This window comes from Myxine glutinosa, chromosome 1 (assembly GCF_964187855.1).
Source record: "Myxine glutinosa chromosome 1, kmMyxGlut1.1, whole genome shotgun sequence".
Taxonomy (NCBI): Eukaryota; Metazoa; Chordata; class Myxini; order Myxiniformes; family Myxinidae; genus Myxine; species Myxine glutinosa.
The window spans coordinates 173,811,333-173,837,976 of record NC_136261.1 but is presented as its reverse complement, the minus strand read 5'-3'; the positions used below and the strand labels follow the sequence as shown (position 1 = coordinate 173,837,976).

Below are 26,644 nucleotides of genomic sequence, written 5' to 3'. Positions count from 1 at the left end.
GAAATTGCGACGTTTTAACCGGAAGTGGTTACCCGGATGTGATTAAATATCTTTCCATGTGTTTTGCTGGTTTCAACTTCAATACGGTACAGTACAGTACAGTGTTCGTTTTTATCCTCGGCTTGCTGGAATGTTTTTATTTTTTAAACACGGTTCATGATCGGAACTACAAGTACAAGGGACGATGAAAGTCGGTCCACTGTAAGTGAATACATTTTTTTAAAGTAACTAAGTTGGTGCAGTTTCCTTATAATATATCACTATCAGCACTCTGAAGTCTCGAGCTAGACTAGTAAGATCCGTTTGCGCTCAATGAGACGATGGAGTGGTGGCAGGACACCTTGGGATCCCCGCGATTCGTGCTGGCGCCTATGGTGGGCCAGAGCGAGTTGGCATGGCGACTTCTGGCGCGAAATCATGGCGCCCAGCTTTGCTTCACGCCTATGCTCCACGCCGGCCTTTTCTACCGTGACTCTCGCTACAGGCAGCAGGCACTGGATCCCGGGACCGGGGGTGAGAACGATCGGCCACTTGTACTGCAGGTACGTTTGACGCGACAACTCCTCGTTTAAAATGCATTCGTGCCTTGCGCTGGTCGTGACGTTTGTCTTGTCGGTTTGAACGTGTTTCACAGTTCTGCGCTAACGATCCTCTGACATTTACGGGAGCCGGAAAGCTCGCCCAGCACTGCTGCGATGCTGTCGATCTCAACCTGGGCTGTCCACAGATGATTGCGCGTCGAGGTACGCACGCACACGCCAAGCACGCGCACCTCCGCGCACATCCACGTGCATGCACTCACCGTAAGGATTCCCCAAGACAGGTGATGCAAGACTTTTCACCTTTTGTTGCCTTGTAGCCTGGAATTGAATTGCATGAAATCAGACTTTTCCACAAGACTTTGTGTTTATTAGTCCTCTGCCCGTCTGTCCTACCGGTGGCGTTTCAGACTTTTTCCCGAATCCTTTAACATATTTCACTGAAACTTGGGATATGGCTTTATTATCATAAGTTGCAGAAAAAGTTCAAGTTTTGTGACGTTTCACTAATTTTTCACGGAGTTATGCCCTTTTTGGACTTGGACTACGTCACATCGGTGGGGGACATACATGTATTGCAAAGCAATTCTCGCTCTTGCTCGTAAGGTAAAAAAATTTTTTTTGTTGCATTACGAATAAGAGCGAGGTCAATGCTTTTGAGGATCAAACTTTTCTAATCAAACTTTTGAGGTCAGTGTATGCACAATACCACAAGGTCGATGAAAATATTCGTCAGTCACATATGTTTAACAATACGTCTTGGATCTAGGAAATCTGTAAATTCTGCATGGAAATGTTCAACACCTGTACTTTTAGTAAATGATAATTTTCAAATGCAGTCTTTATTACCCATTCCAGGTGCAGAGAAAGTCGGGGTTTTGCAATCACTTCTGTCTCTCACAACCTTTTGTACCATTTTAGCTTTTGCCATCAAATTTTCAACTCGAAGGGAACTTGGAAGAGCGCATACCTCCACCACACAATGCCTGATCCAGTAGAACATATCGGGCCCAATAATTTTTTGAAATACAGTATTATGCTATATATGATTTTTGGTCTTATCTCTCAATGGTGAAGAATCACTAAAACAAATAAAAAAATTCTTGCATCGGGATCTTCACCAAATTGACTCGATTCGTCCTTGTGACACACCCAACGTGTCCACCAAATTTCGTCCGAATCTGTCCATACCTTTTTGAGATATCGTGCTATATATTGTTATTAGCCTTTTCCCTCAATGGTGAATCGATGAAAAATTATAACATTCAGATCTGGATCTTCAACAAAATATAATCAATTGGGCCTTGTCAAATACCCATCCTGTCTACCAAATTTCATCCAAATTCATCAACAACTCCTTGAGATATTTTATTTGTATATATATATATATTATATATAGTGCCTTTAGAGTCTACACCCCCTTTCAAAATTTTCACCTTTTGTTGCCTTGTAGCCTGGAATTGAATGACATGAAATCAGACTTTTCCACCTTTACTTACACTGTAAGCCACAACTTCCAAGTGAAAAACAAATGCTACAAATTTCAGAAACTTCATTAAAAATGCAAAACTACAATATCTTAGTTGGATAAGTGTCCACCCTCCTTATAATAGCAATTGTAAATTAGCTCAGGTTTAACCAATCACCTTCAAAATCACACAAGTTAATTGGCCTCCACCTTTGTTACATTGTATTGATTCTGATTATTTCTGGATAAAATCAGCTATTCCTGCAGGTTTCCTCTGCTGGGTAGTGCATGTCACAGCAAAGACTCAACCATGAGCACCAAGGAGCTTTCAAAAGACCTCTGGGATAAAGTTGTGGATAGGCACAGATCAAGGGATGGGTATAAAAAAAAATATTTCAGAGGCCTTGAATATCCTTTGGAGCATAGTCAAGACAACAGGCCTGCGGATGTCACGGAAACGATCGTTACCGGTAGCGTGTCGGTAACATGATAGCAAAAACACGGAACCGAAAGTACGTTTCCCATCGCAGAAAGGCAGTGTAAGGCAAAAAGATGTAGAATTTACCTTCACGTGTGATTTTCAGCTAACTATTTTAGAAGTTGAGTTTTATTTCCAACAAAAGTAGGCCGGCAAAGCAGATCGCATGTTGTTTCCCACATTCAGGTTCGCAATGTGACTTCCGCTTTGACGAACATGCAATTCGGTCAAGAAAATCTATATTGAAATTTATATTTGAAGTCCTACTTTGATATTATACGTTTGATATTACTTAAAGTTTATAGGGCACGATTTTAAATACGAACTTTTTCATGTTGTTCCGATGTATTATATGGACATGGGACTTGCGGAACATCGCACAGTTTGCAATACAATCCATTTATTGTCCTATGACCTTTAAGTTGTTACACCAAAACTTATGGAAGTTGTACTATGTTATTAAACTGTTCAGTTTGACTTGAAATAAGTATTTTGTTTTGATTTGTTTCTCTCTAATTCTGTGGTGGAGAAATTCTGAAAAGCTGAGTATCATAAACCTAATAATAAGGGAGAACCAACTAGTATGTACAGTAGTAATAAGTACAGTGCTATACTAGACGCGGAGGGGTTCTCAAATTGTTCAGACCGAACGGGGGGTTGGGGGGGGGGGTCGATTCGTTGTTGGTTTACATAATAGTTGAAGCATCAACGGTGTCCGTTATCGTCTTGCGTTACAACTCATGAGACAGAAAATATTGTGAAAGTCAGTTCTAAAAAAATGGAGAATCATCATATAACTTAAAATAATAATAAAACTTTATTTCATAAGGGTATACACAATCAAATTGTTAGAATTTGCTCTTCTCTGATTATAAACATCAACCTCAATAATGAACATGCATTAATTACATTGCATACATGTAAATGACAGGATTTATTATTGGAGACTACATTTTAAATTTTGTATTACAAATGTTTTGCTTTACAAATTCTAAAGGAAAAAAAAAATCGTTTCCCATTAGGTTTGGGCACGGAACCGGAATTTTGTTCCCCATCAACAAACAACAACAACATGCATTTTAAGGCCATTTTCCCTGCTTGAGCGGGGGTTAGCCTTGCGGTCCCCATGACAATCTTTTCCATTTTGCCCTATTTTCTGCATCTCTCCTTGTTAACCCCCTTTCCCGCATTTCTTCTTCCACCATCTTTAGCCTAGTCTTTCTCGGTCTTCCCCGTCTTCTACTTCCTTCTACATTCATTTCCATCACTCTTCTCAACCAGTCACTTTCATCCTTCCTCAACACATGACCAAACCATCTCAACCTGTTCCTCTTCACAGCATCAATCACAGGCTCTATTCCATCTATTTGTTCCCCATCGGTTCCCATAAACTTAAATCACGGAACCGAAAAACGGTTACCGATGAGATCTGAAATCCCCAGGCCTGAGACAACCTCATGAAGTGGAAGGCTTATGGTACCACCAAGACCCTGCTGAAATCAGGCCGTCCCTCCAAACTGGATGACAATGGCTATATTGCAGTTCTTAGATGTGAAGCTTTATTGTACAGAAACCAACATGTTCTGAGGCAAGGCATACTTGCATTGAGCAGACAAAATGGCGGAATTAAGACCTCCAAGCTGAGCGTCCTGAACGCAGGCTGACCAAAGACAAGCCTGTTAGCGTAAATGATCTTCAAAAATACCCCCAAACACCTAGTTTTTCATTCATGCACTGTTTTGGAGGTCAAGAAGTATATGCAAAGGTTGGGGCTTTTCGATTTCATGGGTTTGGAATTAATGGAGGAGACCCGCCCCCTCCCATTCTCACCTCCTTACAATATCGAAAATCCGAAATATTTTACATAAATGGGGTGTTTGATGCACCCTAAAAAAAAAAAAATATTTGTAGTGCATATATGATGTACATTAACTTCCATCCAAACAGAATGTGTCACCGACATATTTCTCACTTTTACAGAGAGCTCTTCCGTTTCATTTTTCAGGCCACTATGGGTCTTTTCTTCAGGATGAGTGGCAACTCATTCATGATATTGGTGAGTTGATGATATAATTGTTGAAAGTGTAAGTCAAATATTGCAATGTGCTTAGAGAATAATGAAGGGTGGAGGTGGGGGTATGTGTTTTTTATTTGTGTGGAGAAGAATTGCCACTGTTTGAGTCTGCTCTGTGGAGCCCCATCTTAAATACTCGTGAGACAGACCATTTATCAACTGCAAATGAATCCCAAACACTTGTGTATACTTGCTTCCTCCCTCACCTTCATTTTTGTTCATTGTTTTTCAGTTTATGGTCGAATGTCAAAATTGGTCTTGGAAATGAAGGTTTTGACCTACCTGGCCTTAAAATTTAAGCCAATCCAGATAGGACTAGGTGCAAAAACTACCTTGCCACAGCTCGTTAACATTAAAAGCAAGTAAACATTGGCTTGGTGTCTTGCTTTTAATTTTGGGGACCAGGGTGAACGATTGTGTATGGCTTTGCATGAATTTGACACTGCTCTCTTCATTCATAAATTGTGTATGGGGTCTTTTTTTTTCTTTTTTTTCCTTCTTTTTTTTGTATACTGAATCGAGTCGAGGCTCGTGAAAGAGCTGAAAAGACTCATCTTGACGGTTGATCTGATCTTGGCGGTGCTTAAATCTATTCATAAAAAAAAAAAAAATAGGATCAGGATCTACGACTCATTGTGGAGCTGCTGACACACACACACACACACACACACACACACACACACACACACACACACACACACACACACACACACACCAACCTACTCACATATGACCTGATTATTCCATCGAGTGTGAACATAGAAAACAAAGCATTGCGTCCGGACATTGTACTCAGGAGCAAAAAGAAAAAAAAAACATTTCTGATTGAGATATCAGTACCCAGCGATTTAGGTCAAAACAATGCAGAAATCAAGAAAATGACCAAATACCAGGACCTCAAAATGAGGTCAAGAGATCTTGGAAGCTGAAGAGCATCGAAATAGTACCAAATGATAAATTGGAGCAGCAGGAATGATAAAGAAGAACATCACTGAGATTTAAAAAAACCATTCCCTGGAATATTACCACAAATGAACAACAACTGGAGGCAATCCGGGGTTCGGTGACGATCCTGAATTGAGCCCTTGGAACAAAACTCTGAAAAAGTTGAACAGCTTGGTCCATGAACCGTGATCCCGCACCGAAGCGGAAGTGGATACTTTGGGTCCTGGGAGGACTCCGTTCCACCTCCTGAAACCCGCAAATGGAGATGACAACCAATGCCAGACAGACACAGACACAGACAGACACAGACAGACACAGACAGACACAGACAGACACAGACAGACACAGACAGACACAGACAGACAGACAGACAGACAGACAGACACACACAGACAGACGCACACAGACAGACGCACACAGACAGACGCACACAGACAGACGCACACAGACAGACGCACACAGACAGACGCACACAGACAGACGCACACAGACAGACGCACACAGACAGACGCACACAGACAGACGCACACAGACAGACGCACACAGACAGACACACACAGACAGACACACACAGACAGACACACACAGACAGACACACACAGACAGACACACACAGACAGACACACACAGACAGACACACACAGACAGACACACACAGACAGACACACACAGACAGACACACACAGACAGACACACACAGACAGACACACACAGACAGACACACACAGACAGACACACACAGACAGACACACACAGACAGACACACACAGACAGACACACACAGACAGACACACACAGACAGACACACACAGACAGACACACACAGACAGACACACACAGACAGACACACACAGACAGACACACACAGACAGACACACACAGACAGACACACACAGACAGACACACACAGACAGACACACACAGACAGACACACACAGACAGACACACACAGACAGACACACACAGACAGACACACACAGACAGACACACACAGACAGACACACACAGACAGACACACACAGACAGACACACACAGACAGACACACACAGACAGACACACACAGACAGACACACACAGACAGACACACACAGACAGACACACACAGACAGACACACACAGACAGACACACACAGACAGACACACACAGACAGACACACACAGACAGACACACACAGACAGACACACACAGACAGACACACACAGACAGACACACACAGACAGACACACACAGACAGACACACACAGACACACACAGACAGACACACACACACAGACAGACACACACACACAGACAGACACACAGACAGACACACACAGACAGACACACACACAGACACACACAGACAGACACACACAGACAGACACACACAGACAGACACACACAGACAGACACACACACACACACAGACAGACACACACAGACAGACACACACAGACAGACACACACAGACAGACACACACAGACAGACACACACAGACAGACACACACAGACAGACACACACAGACAGACACACACAGACAGACACACACAGACAGACACACACAGACAGACACACACAGACAGACACACACAGACAGACACACACAGACAGACACACACAGACACACACAGACAGACACACACACACAGACACACACAGACAGACAGACACACACAGACAGACACACACAGACAGACACACACAGACAGACACACACACACAGACACACACAGACAGACACACACAGACAGACACACACAGACAGACACACACAGACAGACACACACAGACAGACACACACAGACAGACACACACAGACAGACACACACAGACAGACACACACAGACAGACACACAGACAGACACACACAGACAGACACACAGACACACACACAGACAGACACAGACACACACACAGACAGACACAGACACACACACAGACAGACACAGACACACACACAGACAGACACAGACACACACACAGACACACACACACACACAGACAGACAGACAGACAGACACAGACACAGACACACACACACACTTGGGGGGGAAGCACCGTTGTTTCCGGGCGAGCTCTCAGTACTAGTGACACCACAACAATGGCACCCCCCTTTCTCATCGCACACACATGGGTATTTCCTTCTCCCCATGGATGCCAACCTAAGGGGATTGTCCATTCTCTTATCCTTTTAAATGCTGAATGTCAAGCAAGGAAGCGGCAAATACCATTTTAAATGTGTTTGGTATGATTCGGCCGGGGTTTGTACCGCCGACCACCTCGACTCGGAGTGGACACTCTGACCTTTACACTGTGGAGTTTGGTACAGAGTCTGTTGTATTATTGGAGGTGTTGCAGTTAAATGGCAATCATCCATAGATAATGGAACAAGTGTTATGTATGTATGCCTGCTCTGTACCTCTTGATTGGGGGCAGCTGGCCTGATGCCGCTCACAATTGTAACCTGAAATTTTTTTTGTGGCCGCTATTTTGTAAGAATAAGCCTAAGATCATACAATAAGCCTAAGATATCTTCGGAGCTGTCATATTCGCAATCGCCATGCCCTCCCTACAAGTTTTCCGTTCAATGTAAAATAACCGAAGCGACTGTTAAAAGGATAATCAAATATCGAAAGGTTGGAGACTATATGTGTCATGGGCCTTGTGAAGGTGGCAGTATGTATAGGTCTCAGGTTTCAGGCCTCTGGTGTCATTCTATGGGCCAGAGCAATTGGAATTGTCCGAGCTACATAACCATGATGTATGATATACGCACATAAGGAGTACACATGTTTTTGCTTCATGTAGGTAACCCAGGTTATTTTTAGTTTCGGGAGTAATCGAGGCAGCGGTCTGTTGCCTATACACCACCCAAATGTGTAGGGATGTGTCAGACGAACATGTTGCACACCTGGAACAAGACTGCCGTCGGGTGGGTACTCCACTAGTTGGCTCACTTGGAACGAAGTTCAGGGAAGCTTATGTGATGGCGTGTCGTCCATCCGTCCGTCCGTAAACACTTGAAACTTTTTCTCCGAAACCGCTGATGGGATTGCGACCAAATTTGGCAGAAATGATATTTGTTGTATTGTGACTAAAGTTTATTCACGGCATTAAAAAAAATCTGGGTTTAAGGGGGTCTACCGGTGGTCAAAGTGCATCCAGGTTTGACCCCCAAAATAGATATTTGCTTTCTTCTCTGAAACTACACACACTTTCAATGAAACTTAACCACAACCTTCATCACCCGTGATGTACCAAAGTTTGCTCACGGCATTTTAAAAAATCGGGCCCTGAGGGGGTGTATGGGGGGGGGTTTGCCCCCAAAATAGGTATTTGCTATTTTCTCTGAAACTACATGCACAATTTCAATGAAACTTCAGCACAACCTTCATCGCCCGTGATGTACCAATGTTTGTGCAAGGCATTAGAAAAATTGTGGTCGGCGGGGATATACAGGATGGGAGGGGGGGGGGGGGGGAGGTAAGGGTTATCCCCCAAAATAGGTATTTTTGTGTTTGTTTGATTAAAGTCTTATGATTATGTTAGTATGATTCTACATGCTGCCCTGGCTTCTAGAAACCATTGAAATTGGTTTAAAATTCCTTTAGTTAGTGCAGTATAGTATACTGTTTATTCTACCAGCTGAGCACCAGGGGTATTGCCCCTGTTTTTTGTTATAAATTAATCCCACAGCCTAGAACAATGTGGCATTGATCTTTCTCCAAAAACATCTTGATTGTTATTGTGTTGTGAAAGCAAGAGCTTATTAATGCTTGTCATAATTGCACCATATCATTCCGACCATTTAGTGTGACTTGGGAAGCCCACTCTCTCCTTATCTCTCACACTTTGCTTTTTAATGTGGATCAGGCTATTTATTTTATTTATTTATTTATTTTTTTTTTTTATTTTTTTTTTTTTTTGTATACAATATCGAGGCTCGTGAAAGAGCGAACATTAATCACACAGAAAGACAAACCGACACATAAAACATATAACATAGGGAGCGGTAGACAAGATGGGGAGAGAGGGGGAAGGACACAAACACAACATTTGAGAGCAGGGACCGAGAGACATGGAGACATCGAGAGATCTGAGAGAGGGCGAGGGCTTTGGGGGGGGGGGGGGGGGCGTGGGAAGGGGGCAGTGGGAGAGGTATAAAACATATGGACACTGCCAGGACTTCCAGGAAAGAAGTTGGAATTTCAAACAAGGTGGATCTGGGGTGAATTAGCGGGGGTAGAAAAGATCAAGGTTTTGGATGGGGGAAGATAAGAGATGGTGGTGAACAGCTGTTTTAAAGACCTGGAGGGAGGAGTGGGATTGAAGGGAGTGAGGGAGTTTGTTCCAGAGGCGGGAGAAAAGAGGAATGAAAGAGTGAAGGTGAGCGGAGAGCCGAGATTTCGGCAGTTTAACCATCAGAGGGTTGCTGGCAGATCTTGTGCGACCTGTAGGAATATTTGGGGGACAGAGCACAGAGAGAGCTGGGGGTGCAAGGCCGGAGAGGAGTCGGTAGAAGACAGAAAGACCACCTACCTGCCTGCGGTGAGTGAGTGAAAGGCCCTCAGAGATAGCTTCATCGCGGGAGATTCCAATAATTCTGAAAGCTTTGGTTTCAACAGCGTGAAGCCGAGCTAGGTGTGAGGCAGGAGCACCGGCCCATAGGGGAGAACAGTATTCCATTGAGCTGCGGATGAAAGCCTTGTATGTGGTGAGGAGCTCAGGTGTGCCGAGGAAGGACTTCGCACGACGGAGGATGCCCAGTCGGCGACTGGCTTTGGAGGCCAGCTTGGAAATGTGGTTTTCCCAAGAAAGATCATGGCAGATAGTGAGACCCAAAATCTTGAGCGACAGAACTTCTTGGAGAGGATTGTTGAGAAAGTAGATGGGAGGGTTGTCCAGTCGATCTTTTCGGAGAGACATAGTAAGAGTGTGAGATTTGTCAGGATTGAAAGACATGTTCCACTTGTTTGACCAGTCTGTGATTTTGTCCAGGTCTTCAGAGAGTGAGGAGGCAGCAGACTGCCGATCTGAGGGAAGAGGAATGGAGCGGCAGAGAGTGGAGTCATCAGCAAAGAGATAGAGAGGATTTTCGAGAGAGTCAGAGAGATCATTGATGAAGACCAGAAAAAGCACGGGGCCCAGAACACTGCCTTGGGGAACTCCAGCCTGAACAGGAAGAGGAGATGAGAGAAACCCATTCAGGGCCACACGTTGACGACGACTAGAGAGGAAGTCCGCCAGCCATGCGTGGAGATTTCCATGGATACCAAGGGAGGAGAGTTTGGTGAGCAGAGCGGGGTGCCAGACCGTGTCGAAGGCACGTGATATGTCGAGGGAGACAGCTCTAATTTCCTGTTTGGCATTGAGGACCTCCATCCATTGTTGAGACAGCAGAAGCAGCATGTCCAGAGTAGAGTGACCTGGTCTGAAACCAAATTGATGATCAGAGATCAAGCCATTGGAGAAGAGGAAAGATTTCATATCAGAAGCAATGATGGATTCCATGACTTTGCTGATAATTGGGAGAAGGCTGATTGGTCTGTAGTTGCTAGGATCTGTTTTTGCACCTTTTTTGTGCAAAGCGGTGATGTTGGCTGATTTCCAAGCAGATGGCAGTTGACCTTGAGCAAAAGAGAGGGTGAAGAGAACAGAGAGAGGGTGAGATAGAGCAGCAGAGCAGGATTTTAGGACCCGTGGGCTGATGCCGTCGGGTCCAGTTGCAGAATCAGAGTCGAGGGTTGACAGAAACTTTTCCACCTTGTCAGGAGGAAAGGACACGGAGTCCAGGAGCAGCAGGGTACGACTGGGTATGGTGGGTACAGAGAGGGATGGGTTTGGGACACAAGATTTAGAGGCAAACACAGAGTTGAGGCATTCAGCTTTTTCACGTGCGGAGTCAGCTGTGTAGCCGTTTGAGGTAAGGGAGGGGATGGAGGGGGAACAAACACCAGAAACGGATTTGACCAGACGCCACCAGGATTTGGAAGAGGGAGACAGATAAGAGAGTTCGGTCTTGAGAACGGAGAGATATTGTTTCCTGGCTCTCCTGAGGGTGGACACACACTTGTTTCGGGCTTTGTGAAAGGAAATGAGATTTCCTTCCGTTGGATTTGCTTTCCAGGAGACGAAGGCAAGTTGTTTCTGGGCAACAGCCTCACCACAAGATTCCGTGTACCATGGACGGGAGGAAGGGTATGACAACTGAAGACGAGATGGGATAAATCTGTGCATGAGAGAGAGCAATTTACTTTGGAAGAATTCCCAGGATGAGTTGATGTCAGAGGTGGTAGAGATGGGAGACCAGTCCAGATGATTGATGGCTGCTTGAAGACCGTGCCAGTTGGCCTGAGTGAAATGCCAGACTCGTCGACGCTGAGCAGGCTCCCTGAGGATGGTCAGAGAGATGTCCACTTTAACAAGGACATGATCAGATGTTCCGATCGGAGCAGAAGAAGAGCAGCAGACATTTTCAGGGAAGTTAGTCATAACCAAGTCCAGAAGAGAAGATGTTCCGTTGACTGAGATCCGGGTCGGGAAATTGACAGATTGTGTCAGTCCCAGTGAGTCGCAGAAGTCCTTTGCTGAGGAGCCATGGCTGGTGAGAGAGGTACCCACACCCAGCCAACTGGCATGATGACAGTTGAAATCACCACATATGAGGAAGAGAGAGTTGGGATGAGTAGATAGACGTTGGTCCATATCATCAGACAGCGAGATGTAGATGGAGTCATCACTGTTTGGTGGACGGTACAACACACATATGAACAAGAGGTGGGAGCGAAGGGGAAGCCGTAGCCAGAGGTATTCCTGGGGGTGAGGTGGAGAGAGTGCAGTGCAGGGCGAGTGAGGAAGAGAGTTTTTGATAAAGATAGCAACCCCGCCTCCAGGACGAGGCTCAGGTCTATCATACCGGAGGAGGGAGTAGCCCGGGAGAGATACTATGGAATCGGAGACATCATAAAGGAGGAAAGTTTCTGTTAAGCAGATCACGTCTGGTTTGACAGAAGCAACCTGTATGGAGAGATCGGTTAAGTTTGAACGAAGGCCCCGGATGTTTGAGGTCCATACCGTTAATGAAGAGGAAGGGGGAGCATCAGATACAGAACAGGGGGGAGGAGGGGTAGGGTAAGATGTGGAAGAGGTGGAAGAGGTAGGGAGAGCTGTTGAAGGTGTGTCAGAGATTTCAGAATAGCTCGGAGAAAGGGAAGGATGGGGCGGACAAAAGGTTTGATGGTGATTGGGTGAGCCACAATGAGGTGTTATTTGAGGAGGGGGAAGAGCGAGGCAGAAGGTTGGGGGAGATGGAGGTGAGAGTTTGAAGGGGGAAGAAGCGGGGAGGACGCTTTGAGGAGGGGGAGTGAGCGGGGGGAAATTGAGAAGCAATGAGGGTGGGGAGATTTGAAGGGGAGGGGTGAGGGGGGAGTTTGGGAGGGAAGGGACAAGGGGAGGGATTTGAGGTGAATTGAGGTGAATCATTCTTATTTACCTTTTGTATAGTTGGTTCTCCAGAACTATCATACACACTAATCTGGAATAATATCAGCTATTTACAAAACTGAGGCCTTAATTTGACATGGATGCCTTTACTTGGATTTTGACAGAATTGTATGGACTTGATAAGTTGTATGAACTACTACTAAGAACGTCTTCCAATTTACGACAAAATATGGACCTCTCAGGATCAGGTTGATCCCTCAGATATCAACTCTGAGGCAATGACATCAGTCATCTAAGGCCGAGAAAAATCTTCCAATAATAATTTCATCATATTATGTACGGCTTGACTAATAGTAATAACAATTCCCAAACTCAAGTTCAGATTTAAAAGGCAAATAATGGCATAGTTTGTGGCAATGTGGTTTGAACTCCAACACCACCTCTGATTTTCGCAATTCACATTGGTTAAGAACTACATGGTCTATGGTTTGGTCAACATTACCGCAGTCATATACAGTACTGGGCTTTCCTCGATTTATCATTTGTGCAGATGGGCAGATATTAATATCGGTTACGTGTATAAAATAAATTAGGAAATTGAAAAAGACCACAACTTGCGATACATACATATTATGTTCTCGTAATGTCCATGTAAATACAATATGCAGGACACATTGTGGCTTTTTATGCAGTGAATAACAAAAAATATTGAAGTAAACAACAATGGCTACATTGTGATATTACAAAAAATAAAAACACAGTAAAAGTTGCAAATTTGTGAATACACTTTGTGAAATTCGTTTTCATCAGCTTTTTCCCTTGTATGAAAATCTGAGTAGGTTCAAAATGGCAACAAAGAAGCAACTTTTGTTCTGTTGTGCCCTGATCCGTTCAGTGTTCTCGGTCTTCCACGAGCTTTGGCCTTGTATACAAAAAATAACTAGAACGACACTCTTCGATGTCGCAACGTCGACCGATATGCCTCTGCTCACATTATTCCAGCATTATAACACTTGTACCAAGTTTGATTAAAATCCCTTCAGCTGTTCTGAATTATCACATTTTTACTTGACTTGACCTTTGATGCAGAAATCTAATCAGTTCATCTTTTCATCATAATATATAGTTATACCAAGTCTGGTCAAAATCCCATAACTGGTTCACAAGTTACCACAGTAACAGAATTTTTACCTAACGGGACTTCTGACCTTTGACCTCTTAACTCCACAATCTAATCCGTTTATCTTTTTATCATTATACATACTTTTACCAAGTTTGACTTGGTTCCCTTCAGCCTTAAGTTATCGGGGTAACAAAAACCTATTGCAGACTCTGACATTTGACCTATTGATGCCAAAATCTAATCCGTGTTCTCAACTTATACACCTATTACAGACTCTGAACTTTGACCTCTGACCGCCAAAATCAAATCGGTTCACCACCTTTACCTCATTGTACATACCTGCACCAAGTTTGACTTAGATCCCTTCAGCCATTCTCAAGCTATCGCAGATGGACGGACAGCCAGACAGACAACCCGTAAACATAATGCCTCTGGCTACTTTGTCGGCGGAGGCATAAAATCGGTTTTGTCCTTTGAGCACTACTTTTTTCAAAATAGGGTAAATACCATCTTGTCAGGTTGCTGCTCTCCTGGCATTGAAGGAAGACTGCTACATCAAATTTGTCTTCTGTGTATGTCGGTGAGAGAGTGTATGAGTCTCGGAATGCAGAGATTGTGTTGGTGAGTTATTTTTGGACTTTGAATCTCATCATCTTTGGAAAATGGATTTTGGAATTGAGCAGTTGGGCGGATATAGCATTAGCTGTAACATTCCATAGCTGAGATACTATTGAAAAACCTTAACACACCTTGGAGTACGGAGCAGCATCCATACTCTTCGCCTAGAATGTGTGAAGTTGAGGCTCTCTACCAACTCTTTCTGTCTTTGTTGCCGGGTTGAATCCAAAAATTTGAATAGCTCTGTCGATATCTGCATCCCCGTTACTTCATATTCCTGTTGGAGTTCACCTCAGGAAGCCAATATGTTGTGTATGCCTTCCGGTACCAATGATTAATATTATTTTTGGCCAGAGCTTTGAGAAGCTGACAGAAACTATGTAGTTTTGTGGAGTGTGGCCTCGGCTATTTATGTTTTCTTCTATTCCAGCAGTTCATTTGAGCCATTTTACTTTGCAGAGGTTGCTTTGGTGCCTTGGTTTAGATGTGATCAGCACTCTAGTGGATGGACTATGGCTGGACACTGTTGGGTATGTGGAGAATCAAAATTGGGGAGGGGTGGGGGAAGGGTTAGCTGTTAGGGTTACTCACGGTCTGCTGAGATAAAACAGTGATGCATTCCCTGTTCCACCTACTGGAGCAGATGCTCATTGTTTGCACTATAGCTCCAATGTATGTGGTGACTCTTATAGTTGCCAACATGGACTTCTGCATGTTAATTAATATTGATTAAGGTCCAAATGGTAATTGGTATTTAATATTAATAAATAATAATCATTCAATAAAATTTATTGATTAGATGTTATTGTATTTATACTTACCCCAGTATGCTGTTTGACATATTGTGAAGATTCAGAAAAATAATTTCATCGATGAGTTAAAAGAAAAGCCGCTTGAAGTTCTATCGGTGGTTAAAGATGAGAGAGAGGGATGAAAACATGACTTGTGGAATCCCAGTACTTACCAGTCAGATCGGGATGTGTATCATTTGTGCAATTATTTATTTATTTTAAGGAGTCTTTTTTTTATTTCCTTTTTAATTTTTATAATGAGCTCTTTTTGTATGCTTGCTTTATTATATATTTGCTTGTTTGGTGAATAAGAAAGGGCAAATCGATGATTCATTTTTTTCTTTTTGTATAAAATAAATTTTTAAAACGTTTTTTTTATTGTGTGTGTGTACAGTGTCACTTGCTGCAAATGAGCTTGAAGTACCTGTGAGCTGTAAAGTTCGCATATTCGCAGATATTCGGCGCACTGTCGAATATGCGTGCATGCTAGAAAAAGCCGGATGTAAGGTACACGAATCCCGCCACAATGGCCATTCTGCTGAAATGCTTTTACTTTGAACCTGCCTCCCACTCCCTCTTTAAACCACTTTATTTATGTTGGTTTTGTCTGTTTGTTTTTTTCCCTCCCTGTCTTGCAGCTCCTTGTAGTGCACGGACGGACAAGGGAACAAAAAGGGCATGAGATGGGCCTTGCCAGTTGGAAGCACATCTCAGCAGTGAGGTCTTGTTCAGCCATTCTTTCTTGTTCACTTCAACTTGCTCACTCATTATGTTGCTAGCTTCATTATTTCCTCATTGCAAACTTGTCCTGTTTGTCTAGTCAAACACTGCACCATTTGCTATTTTGTTTCCTTTGTTATTACAGCCCATTTGATCATTCGATTAGATTAGCTTTCTGGATTTCACACATGCTGCTTTTTTATTTCAGATAGACATTCTTTTCTCTCTCTCCCCCCTCTCTCGTATGTAGGCAAGCAGTATCAATCCCAGTGGTTGCTAATGGAAACGTGCAAAGCCTTACAGATGCCGAATGCTGTTTAAGAGAAACTGGAGCCCATGGTGTCATGTCTGCAGGTAAACAGGTCCACATATCCTGCCCCCACTTCTATCTTCAATTATAGGTTTATCTCAAACTTGTTCCTTTCTTCTTTTTTTTCTGTCTTGTGTGTGAAGATGGGCACCTTCATAATCCAGCCATCTTTGAAGGTCGGTCGCCTCCTGTTTGGGAAATCAGTACTGAATATTTGGAATTAGCACAGCAGCACTCTATAGGATGCTCCAGTGTCCGTGCACATCTGTTCCGCCTCTGGCACAAGTCGTATGTGGCATGTATTTTTACTCTCTCCATTCAGTTTAATTTGTGTTTGTTTTTCGTAGACTGGGATATTACTGGGGATTATTTATCTATTTATTTATTTATTTATTTTATGACGTAATACTGCTGCAGTTGGCCATTTTCATGACATATTAACAGTTTTACAGTGAGGAAGTGTGAATCTTTTTTGTTACCCTATATTTGTGATGTGAATCATGTATACACAGTGGATGTGTTTAACTGATGAAGCAACAGCATTCTGCATAGCCAGAATCCCTTCCTCTTCTACTAAGATGATAAGGGGGGTTTTATTTTTAAATCTGCACTACTTCATATGAATGAATGAATGAATGAATGATCGTTTTAAGGCCATTTTTCCCCGCTAGAGCGGGGGTTAGCCTTGCGGGCCCCATGACAATCATGGTTCCCTGTTTGAGGCAATGTTTTTATGGCCGGATGCCCTTCCTGACGCCAACCCTTAGTCGCCTCTTACGATGCGCAGGGATACGGTGTACCTATTCTAAACCGGGGTACACACCGTGATCATTCATCTCAGCAAGCTGGTACTCAATTTGCCGACCTCGGAAGGATGACAGGCTGAGTCAACCCCCCTGGCGTTAATTCAGCGATCGACCGGGATTCGAACCCAGGATGCTAGGATCCCAAGCCGGCACCCTAACTGCTAAGCCAACACCAGTCTAATAATTTTGATCACCAGGCTAACTTCATAATTTTGTGATATTTTCACTACTGACTGCGTTATCTAGTTTATGCTCTCTTCCATTTCCATTGAACATTAAACGTTCCATTTTCACATTATCGGGTTTCCTGAATGTTTCTCCCACATACATTTTCCCCATGGAGTATTTATGTAAATGCACTTTAATAATGTAACATTTGTAAAATGAGAGGTGTTTTACACAGTGTTGTTCCCGAAGTCAAAATGTGGGTTGCGCTTCCGAGGTGAGTCAGAGTCAAGCCAGGTTTCACTATCATCTCAGAAAATAACTCGAATATTTTCCTGTCACATGAAATTAAGTAATTGCAGTATTGCAAGTGTGTGGGCTAGAAATGTGTGTTCGTACAGTATATGAATCTGCTATGCTATAGAATGGTCATGCTGTTACTCGTGAGTTTCAAAGCAAAATGGTTCCGTAAGTTGGGCCTATAACTGTTGTGTCTCGCTCCGAGTTAACTGTGAGCACGGGTCTCATGGCACGGCTAGCTCTGGGTTAACTCAGATCAGCTGTGGTTGTTGTTATTACCACCGTCACCAAAGGTGGACGGAGGTTATGTTTTCACCCCTGTCTATTTGTCTGTCTGCGAGCAGGATATCTCAAAAGGTTATAGACGGATTCAGCCAAAATGTGCACAGGTTGGGTGTGTGACGAGGACAAAATGATTCGATTTTGGTGAAGATCCAGATACGAGATTTCTTTTCATTCTTCCAAGTGATTCTTCACCATTAGTAAGGTGGCTTGATGAAATATTTTGGAAATAGCTTTACCTGGTGGGTAAAAGTGCCAAATTTTCCATGAATGTTCCTCACGTCAGTGATTAATTTCAAAAGGGTAGCTACCTAGAAATAGTACAATGAGACCTGAGTCGTGGAAACTGAAATTCAACATAGGATATTACTCACAGATATGACATATACATTTATATAACATATACCTGTACATTTATTCACTTTAAATAAAAAGACAAGGTGTATAATGTTTCATATGTGACAGCTGTAAATTGGGCACAATGGCGGACAATATCTATTGTATTCTTAATGTTTTGGACTATTCTATTCAACTTGCTCTTAAATATTTCAATTATCTTGGGCAAATTTGGACTTTAGTAATAACTAAGTGATTTATAATACATATCATACATAAACATATCATATAATACATATCATGAAGTAATCATACATAAACAATAAATCATTTATAATTAAAAGCAGTATCATTTTCTGGGAAAAAAATTTTTCCACTAGTATAAAGCCCATCAAAAATGACGAGTTGGAACAGTTTTTGACGGTACAGCCACGTGAATATGCCAAAGTCCGAAGTCTGGGCCTTGTGTCAGCGGTGCTTATATCATCTTTATTTATTAGACATCCTACAGACGTAAAAGAACACTCGTTTTGCTCTGCACGCATTGCACATCATGTGCAGCAAATTTCACCTCCCTGTGCCTTGCATTTATTGTGATTTAAAAAAAATACCGCTTCTGTACACCGACCATGAGGATCAGTTTGCAAGCCACCATCTACAATTCCAATGTAAGAGGCATAACTACTCTTCTTTTGGGTCTTCAGAATCCTTGGGGTCTTTTGTGTCCTTGGGGTCTTTTGGTTATTTTGGATCGTCAGGGTCTTTTGCGTATTTTGTGTCTTCAGTGTATTTAATGGTCTTTGGGGTCTTCAATGTATTTGGGGTCTTTTGGGTTTTTAACTGTCTTTTAAGGGTCTTTGGGGTATTTTTGGGTCTTCGGGATCTTTTGTGTCTTCAGGGTCTTTAAGGGTTTTTGGGATATTTTGGGTCTTTGCGGTATTTTGGGTCATTAATAGTCTTTGGGGTCTTCGGGTTGTTTGGGGCCCATTGGATCTTTGCGGTATATTGGATCTTCAGAGTCCTTGGGGGGGGGGGGGGTCTTTTGGGTCCTCTGTCTTTTGTATCTTTGGGGGCTTTTGGGTCTTCGGAGTCCATTGGGTCTTCAGGGTATTTTTAGTCTTTTGGGTCTTTGGGGTATTTTGGGTCTTCATGGCTTTTTGGTCATTAAGTCTTCAGGGTCTTTTGGGACTTCAGGTTATTTTGGGTCTTCAGGGTATTTTGGGCGTTTGGGGTCCATTGGGTCTTTGGGGTATTTTAGATCTTCAGAATCCTCGAGGGTCTTCTGAGTCCTTGGGGTATTTTGGGTCCTCTTTGTCATTTGGGTCCTCAGGGTTGTTTGGGTCTTTTGGATCCTCAGGGTATTTTGGGTCCTCAGGGTCTTTGTGGTCCATTGGGTCTTTGGGGTCCATTGGGTCTTTTGGTTCTTCAGAGTCTTTGGGTCTTCATGGCCTTTTGTGTCTTTAACAGTCTACAGGGTATTTTGGGTCTTCTGGTATTTGGGTGTTTGGGGTCTTCTGGGTCCTCAGTGTTTTAGGTCCTTTAACCGGTGGACACACATTCGTGATCAAAGATTGCCCACTAACCCCTCCCCCCCCACTCACCCCTCCCCCCCCACTCACCCCTCCCCCCCCACCCTTCCCCCTTCCCCCCCCCCACTCACCCCTCCCCCCCACTCACCCCTCCCCCCCCCACTCACCCCTCCCCCCCCACTCACCCCCCACTCACCCCCCCTCATCCCGCTCCCCCCCCCCACTCACCCCCCACTCACCCCCCCTCATCCCGCTTCCCCCCCCCCCCCCACTCAACCCCCCCCATCCTCCTCCCCCCCCCTCCACTAACCCCTCCCCCCCCTCCTCCCCCCCCTCCACTAACCCCTCCCCCCCCCAACCCCACACACACACACACACACACACACACACACACAGTTTTATATGGTAGTGTTACGGTCCGCGGATCAGATGTTATTTTTACCGAGCGGTGGTGTAACCGCGGCCGAACAGTTATTCCCCGACTAAAACCCGATTCAACCCAAACGTTGGCCGTATCGCGCCACCGCTATTCAATCGGGAAATGACTAAGGCGACGAATGCAAAGAGGAAAAGGAATAAGACGAGAAAAGGGTTGAAAATACTACTAAATTTATTTACTATTTACAGGCCCAAAATAACCAAGGAGAAGGAAAGATAATAAAATAATATACAGAAGCTTTTAGAGACACAGGGAAAATACGAGCTTATCTAACAGGCTTACTTACTACCCAGGACAGAACAAACAAAGACACTGACTCACGCGGGGAATTGCAGAGTGGATTGCTGGAAGGAGGTGTGTGGCTGGAGGGGGAGGACAGCACGGAGCTGGCTGGAGCTTGATCCCGCACGGGACGTCGGGCTGGACCTCGACGGCCGCTGATGCCACCGAGCCTGTCGTGTGCGCGGAGTCATGGGTCGGAGCTGCTTGTCTCAGTAAAAGCGCATCTGCTCTGACGACCCAGCTCTTTCTTTGGACTCAGTAAAAGCGCAACTCTCTGTCTTTGTAAAAGCTCATCTCCCGTCTTCCTCTCGTCTGCTCTTGGGAGCTTCCCGTGGCGGGTTATATAGGCCCCGCCCCTCAACCTTTGCGAACCTCCCCCAAACGCTCTTCCTCCGCCCTCTCAAACCAAACCCCTCGTGCTCGGTTGGTTGTTCGGGGCTGGCTCACTCCTCCCCTCTATGACGAGGTGGAGACACGCCTTTCTTCCCCAACCCTGCCTCGTGGCCAATGGTGGTTGAAGAAAACCGCCCAAAATGCAGTTGGCCATTGAAATGAAATGAAAGGGGACCTATTCTTATTTCACTCGGTGCAATGGAGTATTTAAATTAATGGGAGACACAGCCTTACCCTAAGACACATAATAAGATATAAGCTACTGAACAAGGGTTTTATCGGGTCCTGCAATGTGGTGTTTATGGAATAACTACCGAGACGCCCTTTTTATCTTTACACAACTCCGGAGGCAGGAGGCGCAGAATAACCAATAATAATAATAAAGCACACAAAAAAAAAAAATACAGTCCTCATATCCGCAACAGTAGATTTTCCATGGCTGCCCTTCTGAAATTAATCATAGTACCCTAAAGAAATTCTGTAGAAAATTTGGTGCTTTTGGCCGGCCTGTAACAGTATTTCTTATAAGCCACCTTACTATGATTGAGAGATGGGGCCATAAACGAATTGAATTCAGTCTTCTACATACTGTTGGCAATGACGCATTCAATCATTTTTCCACATGCTGTTGAAGGTGGAATAAAATGATCATAGTTGCCAATTGCATACCTGCTTCTCCTGGGATAGAACATACATGACACATGTTGTGACGTAGTGGCAGCTAACAATTGCAGGATGTGTCGAAAAGGGCATTTGTGTTGTATTCCTTAACTTGCAAGTGTTTTGGTAATTTCTGAATGCTGTCTGCATTTAACACATATGCTGTTTCTGCGTTTCTGCTGTGCAGACTCCCACTGAATCCAGATCTGCGTGAGGAGCTGGCCACAGCACGAAGTGTAACAGATATGGCTGATATCGATGCTCGTCTTGCAGCACGTTGCCAGGTCCTCTTCCCCCCCCCCCCCAGTTTTTTTTTTTTTCCAATGCTTTGACTTGATGTCGCTTAAACCTGTAATAACACGACTTTTATTCTAGTTGGAGGCCAAGTGCCAGGGCAATACAAATACTCATCACTGGCTATGTCAACCACACTTCCGCAACCAGTAAGCATCATAACAATGCCAAATTTTAACTGTATCCCAACAGTAATATCATTGCAATGGCAGTATCAACAATATTGATTTGGTAACTATATCTCTCCTTGAAATCATGTTCCTTCCTTAGGATCCATGAAATAGAGGAGGTACACTTCAACATTGATCATCAAAGGCACGGTGATGAGGGAAAAGAAGGCAATGGTGATAAGATGCTCAAGGAGATGAGTGATGAGAAGCTTCCACTGTCTGAAAAATTGATTCAAGTGTAAGCGAGGTAAGATTCTAGTTACTGGTACTCTGAAGTTGTATCTTGATCATTATAAAAGCTTCACTTCCACAAGAACAGGTTTTCTGTTTCTGCCTTACTTTGTCTGTGCATTTGCTTTTTTCTGCTTCGAGAAAACCACCTCCAAAGAGCATCACGGAATATATTGCCTTTGAGGCAGGCATCCAATATCACAGGCATGCCATCCGAAGTTGTTGAACTCTCCTTGTGGTTTGCTGAATCGTCTCCTGATGTTATCCGTCTAACAAACATCTACTTCATTGGATGTCCTGGACTGACTCGTCCTCCTTCCTAGTTATATTTTGTATTGTTTTGACAAACCTTATACTCCTGATAATGGTATTATGGTCAACAGTAGAATTTCCTTTTCCCATTGTCCTTGCACTGTCTTGTTTCTGTGTGTGTTCTACAGTCTTCACAAATGTCATGATTGTGTAAGCAGACTTCTCAGCCAAGCTCCACTCCATTCTGTCATCCCTTCTCGCCCCTCTCTCCTGTCTTTCCTCACTCGCCCCTATCTCCTGCCATTCCTTCCTCTCCCCTATCTCCTGCCGTTCCTTCCTCTCCCCTATCTCCTGCCGTTCCTTCCTCTCCCCTATCTCCTGCCGTTCCTTCCTCTCCCCTATCTCCTGCCGTTCCTCCCTCTCCCCTATCTCCTGCCGTTCCTCCCTCTCCCCTATCTCCTGCCGTTCGTCCCTCTCCCCTATCTCCTGCCGTTCGTCCCTCTCCCCTATCTCCTGCCGTTCCTCCCTCTCCCCTATCTCCTGCCGTTCCTCCTTCTCCCCTATCTACTGCCGTTCCTCCTCCCCTATCTACTGCCGTTCCTCCTTCTCCCCTATCTACTGCCGTTCCTCCTTCTCCCCTATGTACTGCCGTTCCTCCTTCTCCCCTATCTACTGCCGTTCCTCCTTCTCCCCTATCTACTGCCGTTCCTCCTTCTCCCCTATCTACTGCCGTTCCTCCTTCTCCCCTATCTACTGCCGTTCCTCCTTCTCCCCTATCTACTGCCGTTCCTTCTCCCCTATCTCCTGCCGTTCCTCCTCCCCTATCTCCTGCCGTTCCTCCCTCTCCCCTTTCTCCTGCCGTTCCTCCCTCTCCCCTATCTCCTGCTGTGCCTCCCTCTCCCCTATCTCCTGCCATTCCTCCCTCTCCCCTTTCTCCTGCCGTTCCTCCCTCTCCCCTTTCTCCTGCCGTTCCTACCTGACACATCGGACCTCACCCAATCTGTTGGATTCCCATTACACATTTCTCCTTATATAAATTTGGCATATAACTTTTCACTTTTTCTGTGGCATATAACCAGTTTCTAACACTTGCACAAACCTAATTATTAGAAAAAGATTACTGCCTGAATCACATTTTTCTGTGGTCAGTTTTTGTTGTGGGCCTATTTAAACTTTGTTGCATAAATCTTACTATAATGGAGCAGATGTTGATGTCTCCGAAACTCCAAAATTTACATTTAACAGTTCTTGGGCCTACATAGAGGTTCAAAACCCGGTTCTACTTCTGGTTCCAACCCCAATGCTGACCTTAAGTGGCTACCCAAGGCCAGCAGATGAGTGCGTACTTTATCATAGCTTACTCCAATGCACGTACACTGGCCCCAAGCTCTGATAAACTGAGAAGGCACATACCCCAGCACGTATTCTAGCTCGAGCTCCGATAAACTGAGAAGGGTACTCACGCCTGGAGGGTGGGGGTGCCCGCAAGTGGGAATAATTATTGAAGTAACGGCATTTTGAGCAGCTTTGATGCATCTGTTACTCAGTCAATAAGTTCTTGATTGTACAATTCTGAATCGAGTTGGCTAGAAGATAGTTTACCAAGTGTCCTTTGTTGACTCATTTAACATTATTCTCTTTCTATCTTTCTCTTCCCCCAGGTATTGGGGCTTCTGCCATACTTCAAGACAAACTTCTGCAAGCAGAGGATTGATCAATTAAGGAAGAAACTATCGACTTCTTCTTTTTTTTTTTCTTGCATAGGTATTGCCACTGCAGTAGATCATACCTGCTCTGGCCCTCAGAATGTAATTGTTTTACAATAAGTCATTGAGTCTGAGTCAGTGCAGGCGAGGTTGTTTTATATCTTTCTACTTATCAGGTTTTAACTATTTAATAACACCAGTTTATTAGTGGTGGGACACGTGGGGTTAAAATCCCATACCCATGATCAAATGTTCCAGCTGCAAGAACAGCTGCCATTTTCCTTTGCTGTGGTTGTGATCACCAAGTGTGCTCAATGTGATATTAACACAACTTACTGGGTTGGTTATTTTACAAGTGTGCATGGGCCAAAGAAAACCAGGGACAGCCATTGGTTTAAAAATAAACGTTTCTGATTTATTAATCAACAAATTCTTCAGACTTATTGATGCACAGATCACAGATATCCAATCAATCTGGAATTCTGGCAAACGAGCAATTCGATGTATTTTAAGTTAACGATCAAATTTTAATCATGTTGAATAGCATCAGACAACTTAAGCAAAATTTCAATCAGGCTGCACATTCTTTAGTATGGAACATATAAATTCTACATCTCCAAATTATTTATTGTTTTGTGTAAAGTAAGACAGATTGGTTTTGCAAGTCGTTGAAATTTCCGAAAACTTGGATTGTAACCAACATTTTCTGAATGATATAAGGCTTAGGCTGGAGCTTGTATAAAGATCACAGGAAAAACAACTTTCACATCGATTACAATTGGACTAAAGAGGATTTAAAGGTGAATTCCCAGCATCATGAGCTACTGGTTCAAATAAGACTGTTGAACAAAAGTCTAAACCTATTCCAATTGGATTGGGTAAAGGATTGTCACATCATTCTGTACAATAATTTCTCAAATGAGAAAGAACCACACCAGTAGCATGGATTACTGCTATCCTTTATACTTTTGTACCTGGTTCTTCTACCTTTGTATGGGGATGGTAGTTGGTTTACCTTTCGAGCATTTACTTGGTACAATATGTCAATGTATTGCACATACACTGAGGGTATGTTTTGTAAAATTTACATGTTGCACCTTTTCTTTGGGATAGATTGCATATAGGTAGGTATACACAACCATCCCTGAGCTGTCTATTCTGGGGTTGTATCCCGACTAGGCGATAAACTGTTATCCTGGTGTTTCGCAGGCAAGGCATCGATGTGTGTGCCTTCTCTACGATGGATGCTAAACTGGACATCCCATCTACCAGCATTAGTTGGTGGACGTTGAAGATCTCACGGTGTCCTTCTTGAATAGAAGGCAAATTATTTCCAGTACCCTGAACAAATTCCTGTACACTTAGTCGAGTGTCATGCGTGGGAATGCCGACCTGTCTAGGATAGTAACCCTAGCCCATAAACTGCTCCGGCAGAGCACTGACGCTCTTTATAGAGCATGGTGCATGATAAAAAATTAATAACATATCCCCCTTCAAATGCTACCTAAACCCCCTTTGTGTTACCTGTATCTGCCTGGCAATGTGCTGTCTGCCTCCCCTCCTCCCCCCAGTTTTAGTTTTTGAAGGGGGTTTTTCACATCGAAAGTGTTTTCTTTTTATCGTAAGTACCTGTACCAAGTCGGTACCAGCACCATTTCGGTCCTGAGGCGAATGTGATTTCAATTTTTTGGTCATGGACACAAAAGTTTGGGAAACACTGGTCCAAAGATAAACTCCATCCACTGCACTTCCCTCATCCACCCAATCAGAAACTGCTTCATAGAACTCCAATAAATTTGTTGAATAAGATCTCCCTTTGGTATATCAGTGCTTCTTACTTTTAATCATTTTTAAATCATTCAAATGTTTCCTTATCCATTGTTTGAATAATGTCTCCAACACCTTCCCCACAACTGAAGTCAAGCTCATAGGTTTATTGTTCCCCAATTCTTCTCTGGATCCTTTATTAAATAATGGTAATATTTGCTACTCTCCAATCCTATGGTACGTGTCCTGACTCCAATGAGCTGTTAATTTATATATTAATTGTTAATTAATATCCATGAACACCACGCTTATCTGATCTGTCACCTCTTGGATGTATATTATCTGATCCTGCAGCTTTATCATCCCTTAGTTTTCCAAATTGTTTCGTTACTTTCTCCACTCTTACACGGATCTCTTCTGGAAGCCCTTGTTCACCTTTGAGATAGTCACGTTCTCTTGACTGCTCTTGGGGAACCCCTCTATCCCTAATGCTTCTGGGTACCTATCTCACTCAAATGTAAACCAACTTTTCCAGGAAGA

At 43.8% G+C, this 26,644-nt stretch overlaps 1 protein-coding gene across 2 annotated transcripts; it reads left to right on the top strand.

Moving 5' to 3' along the window:
- Positions 1 to 38: 38 nt before the first annotated feature.
- DUS1L (dihydrouridine synthase 1 like) lies at positions 39 to 26,146 on the top strand. 2 transcript variants are annotated; one of them, XM_068122530.2, is made up of 12 exons: positions 39 to 201; positions 336 to 542; positions 635 to 743; positions 4,491 to 4,541; positions 15,857 to 15,969; positions 16,101 to 16,183; positions 16,433 to 16,536; positions 16,636 to 16,780; positions 21,872 to 21,968; positions 22,060 to 22,127; positions 22,249 to 22,395; positions 24,293 to 26,146. In XM_068122530.2, exons 1-11 carry the CDS (start codon positions 157 to 159, stop codon positions 22,388 to 22,390), a joined length of 1,164 nt encoding a protein of 387 aa, XP_067978631.1. In that variant the 5' UTR covers positions 39 to 156; the 3' UTR covers positions 22,391 to 22,395; positions 24,293 to 26,146. The 2 variants fall into 2 exon arrangements, with proteins under 2 accessions (XP_067978631.1, XP_067978640.1); XM_068122539.2 differs by lacking the exon at positions 4,491 to 4,541 and having other exon boundaries at positions 48 to 201.
- The last annotated feature ends 498 nt before the right edge of the window (positions 26,147 to 26,644 follow it).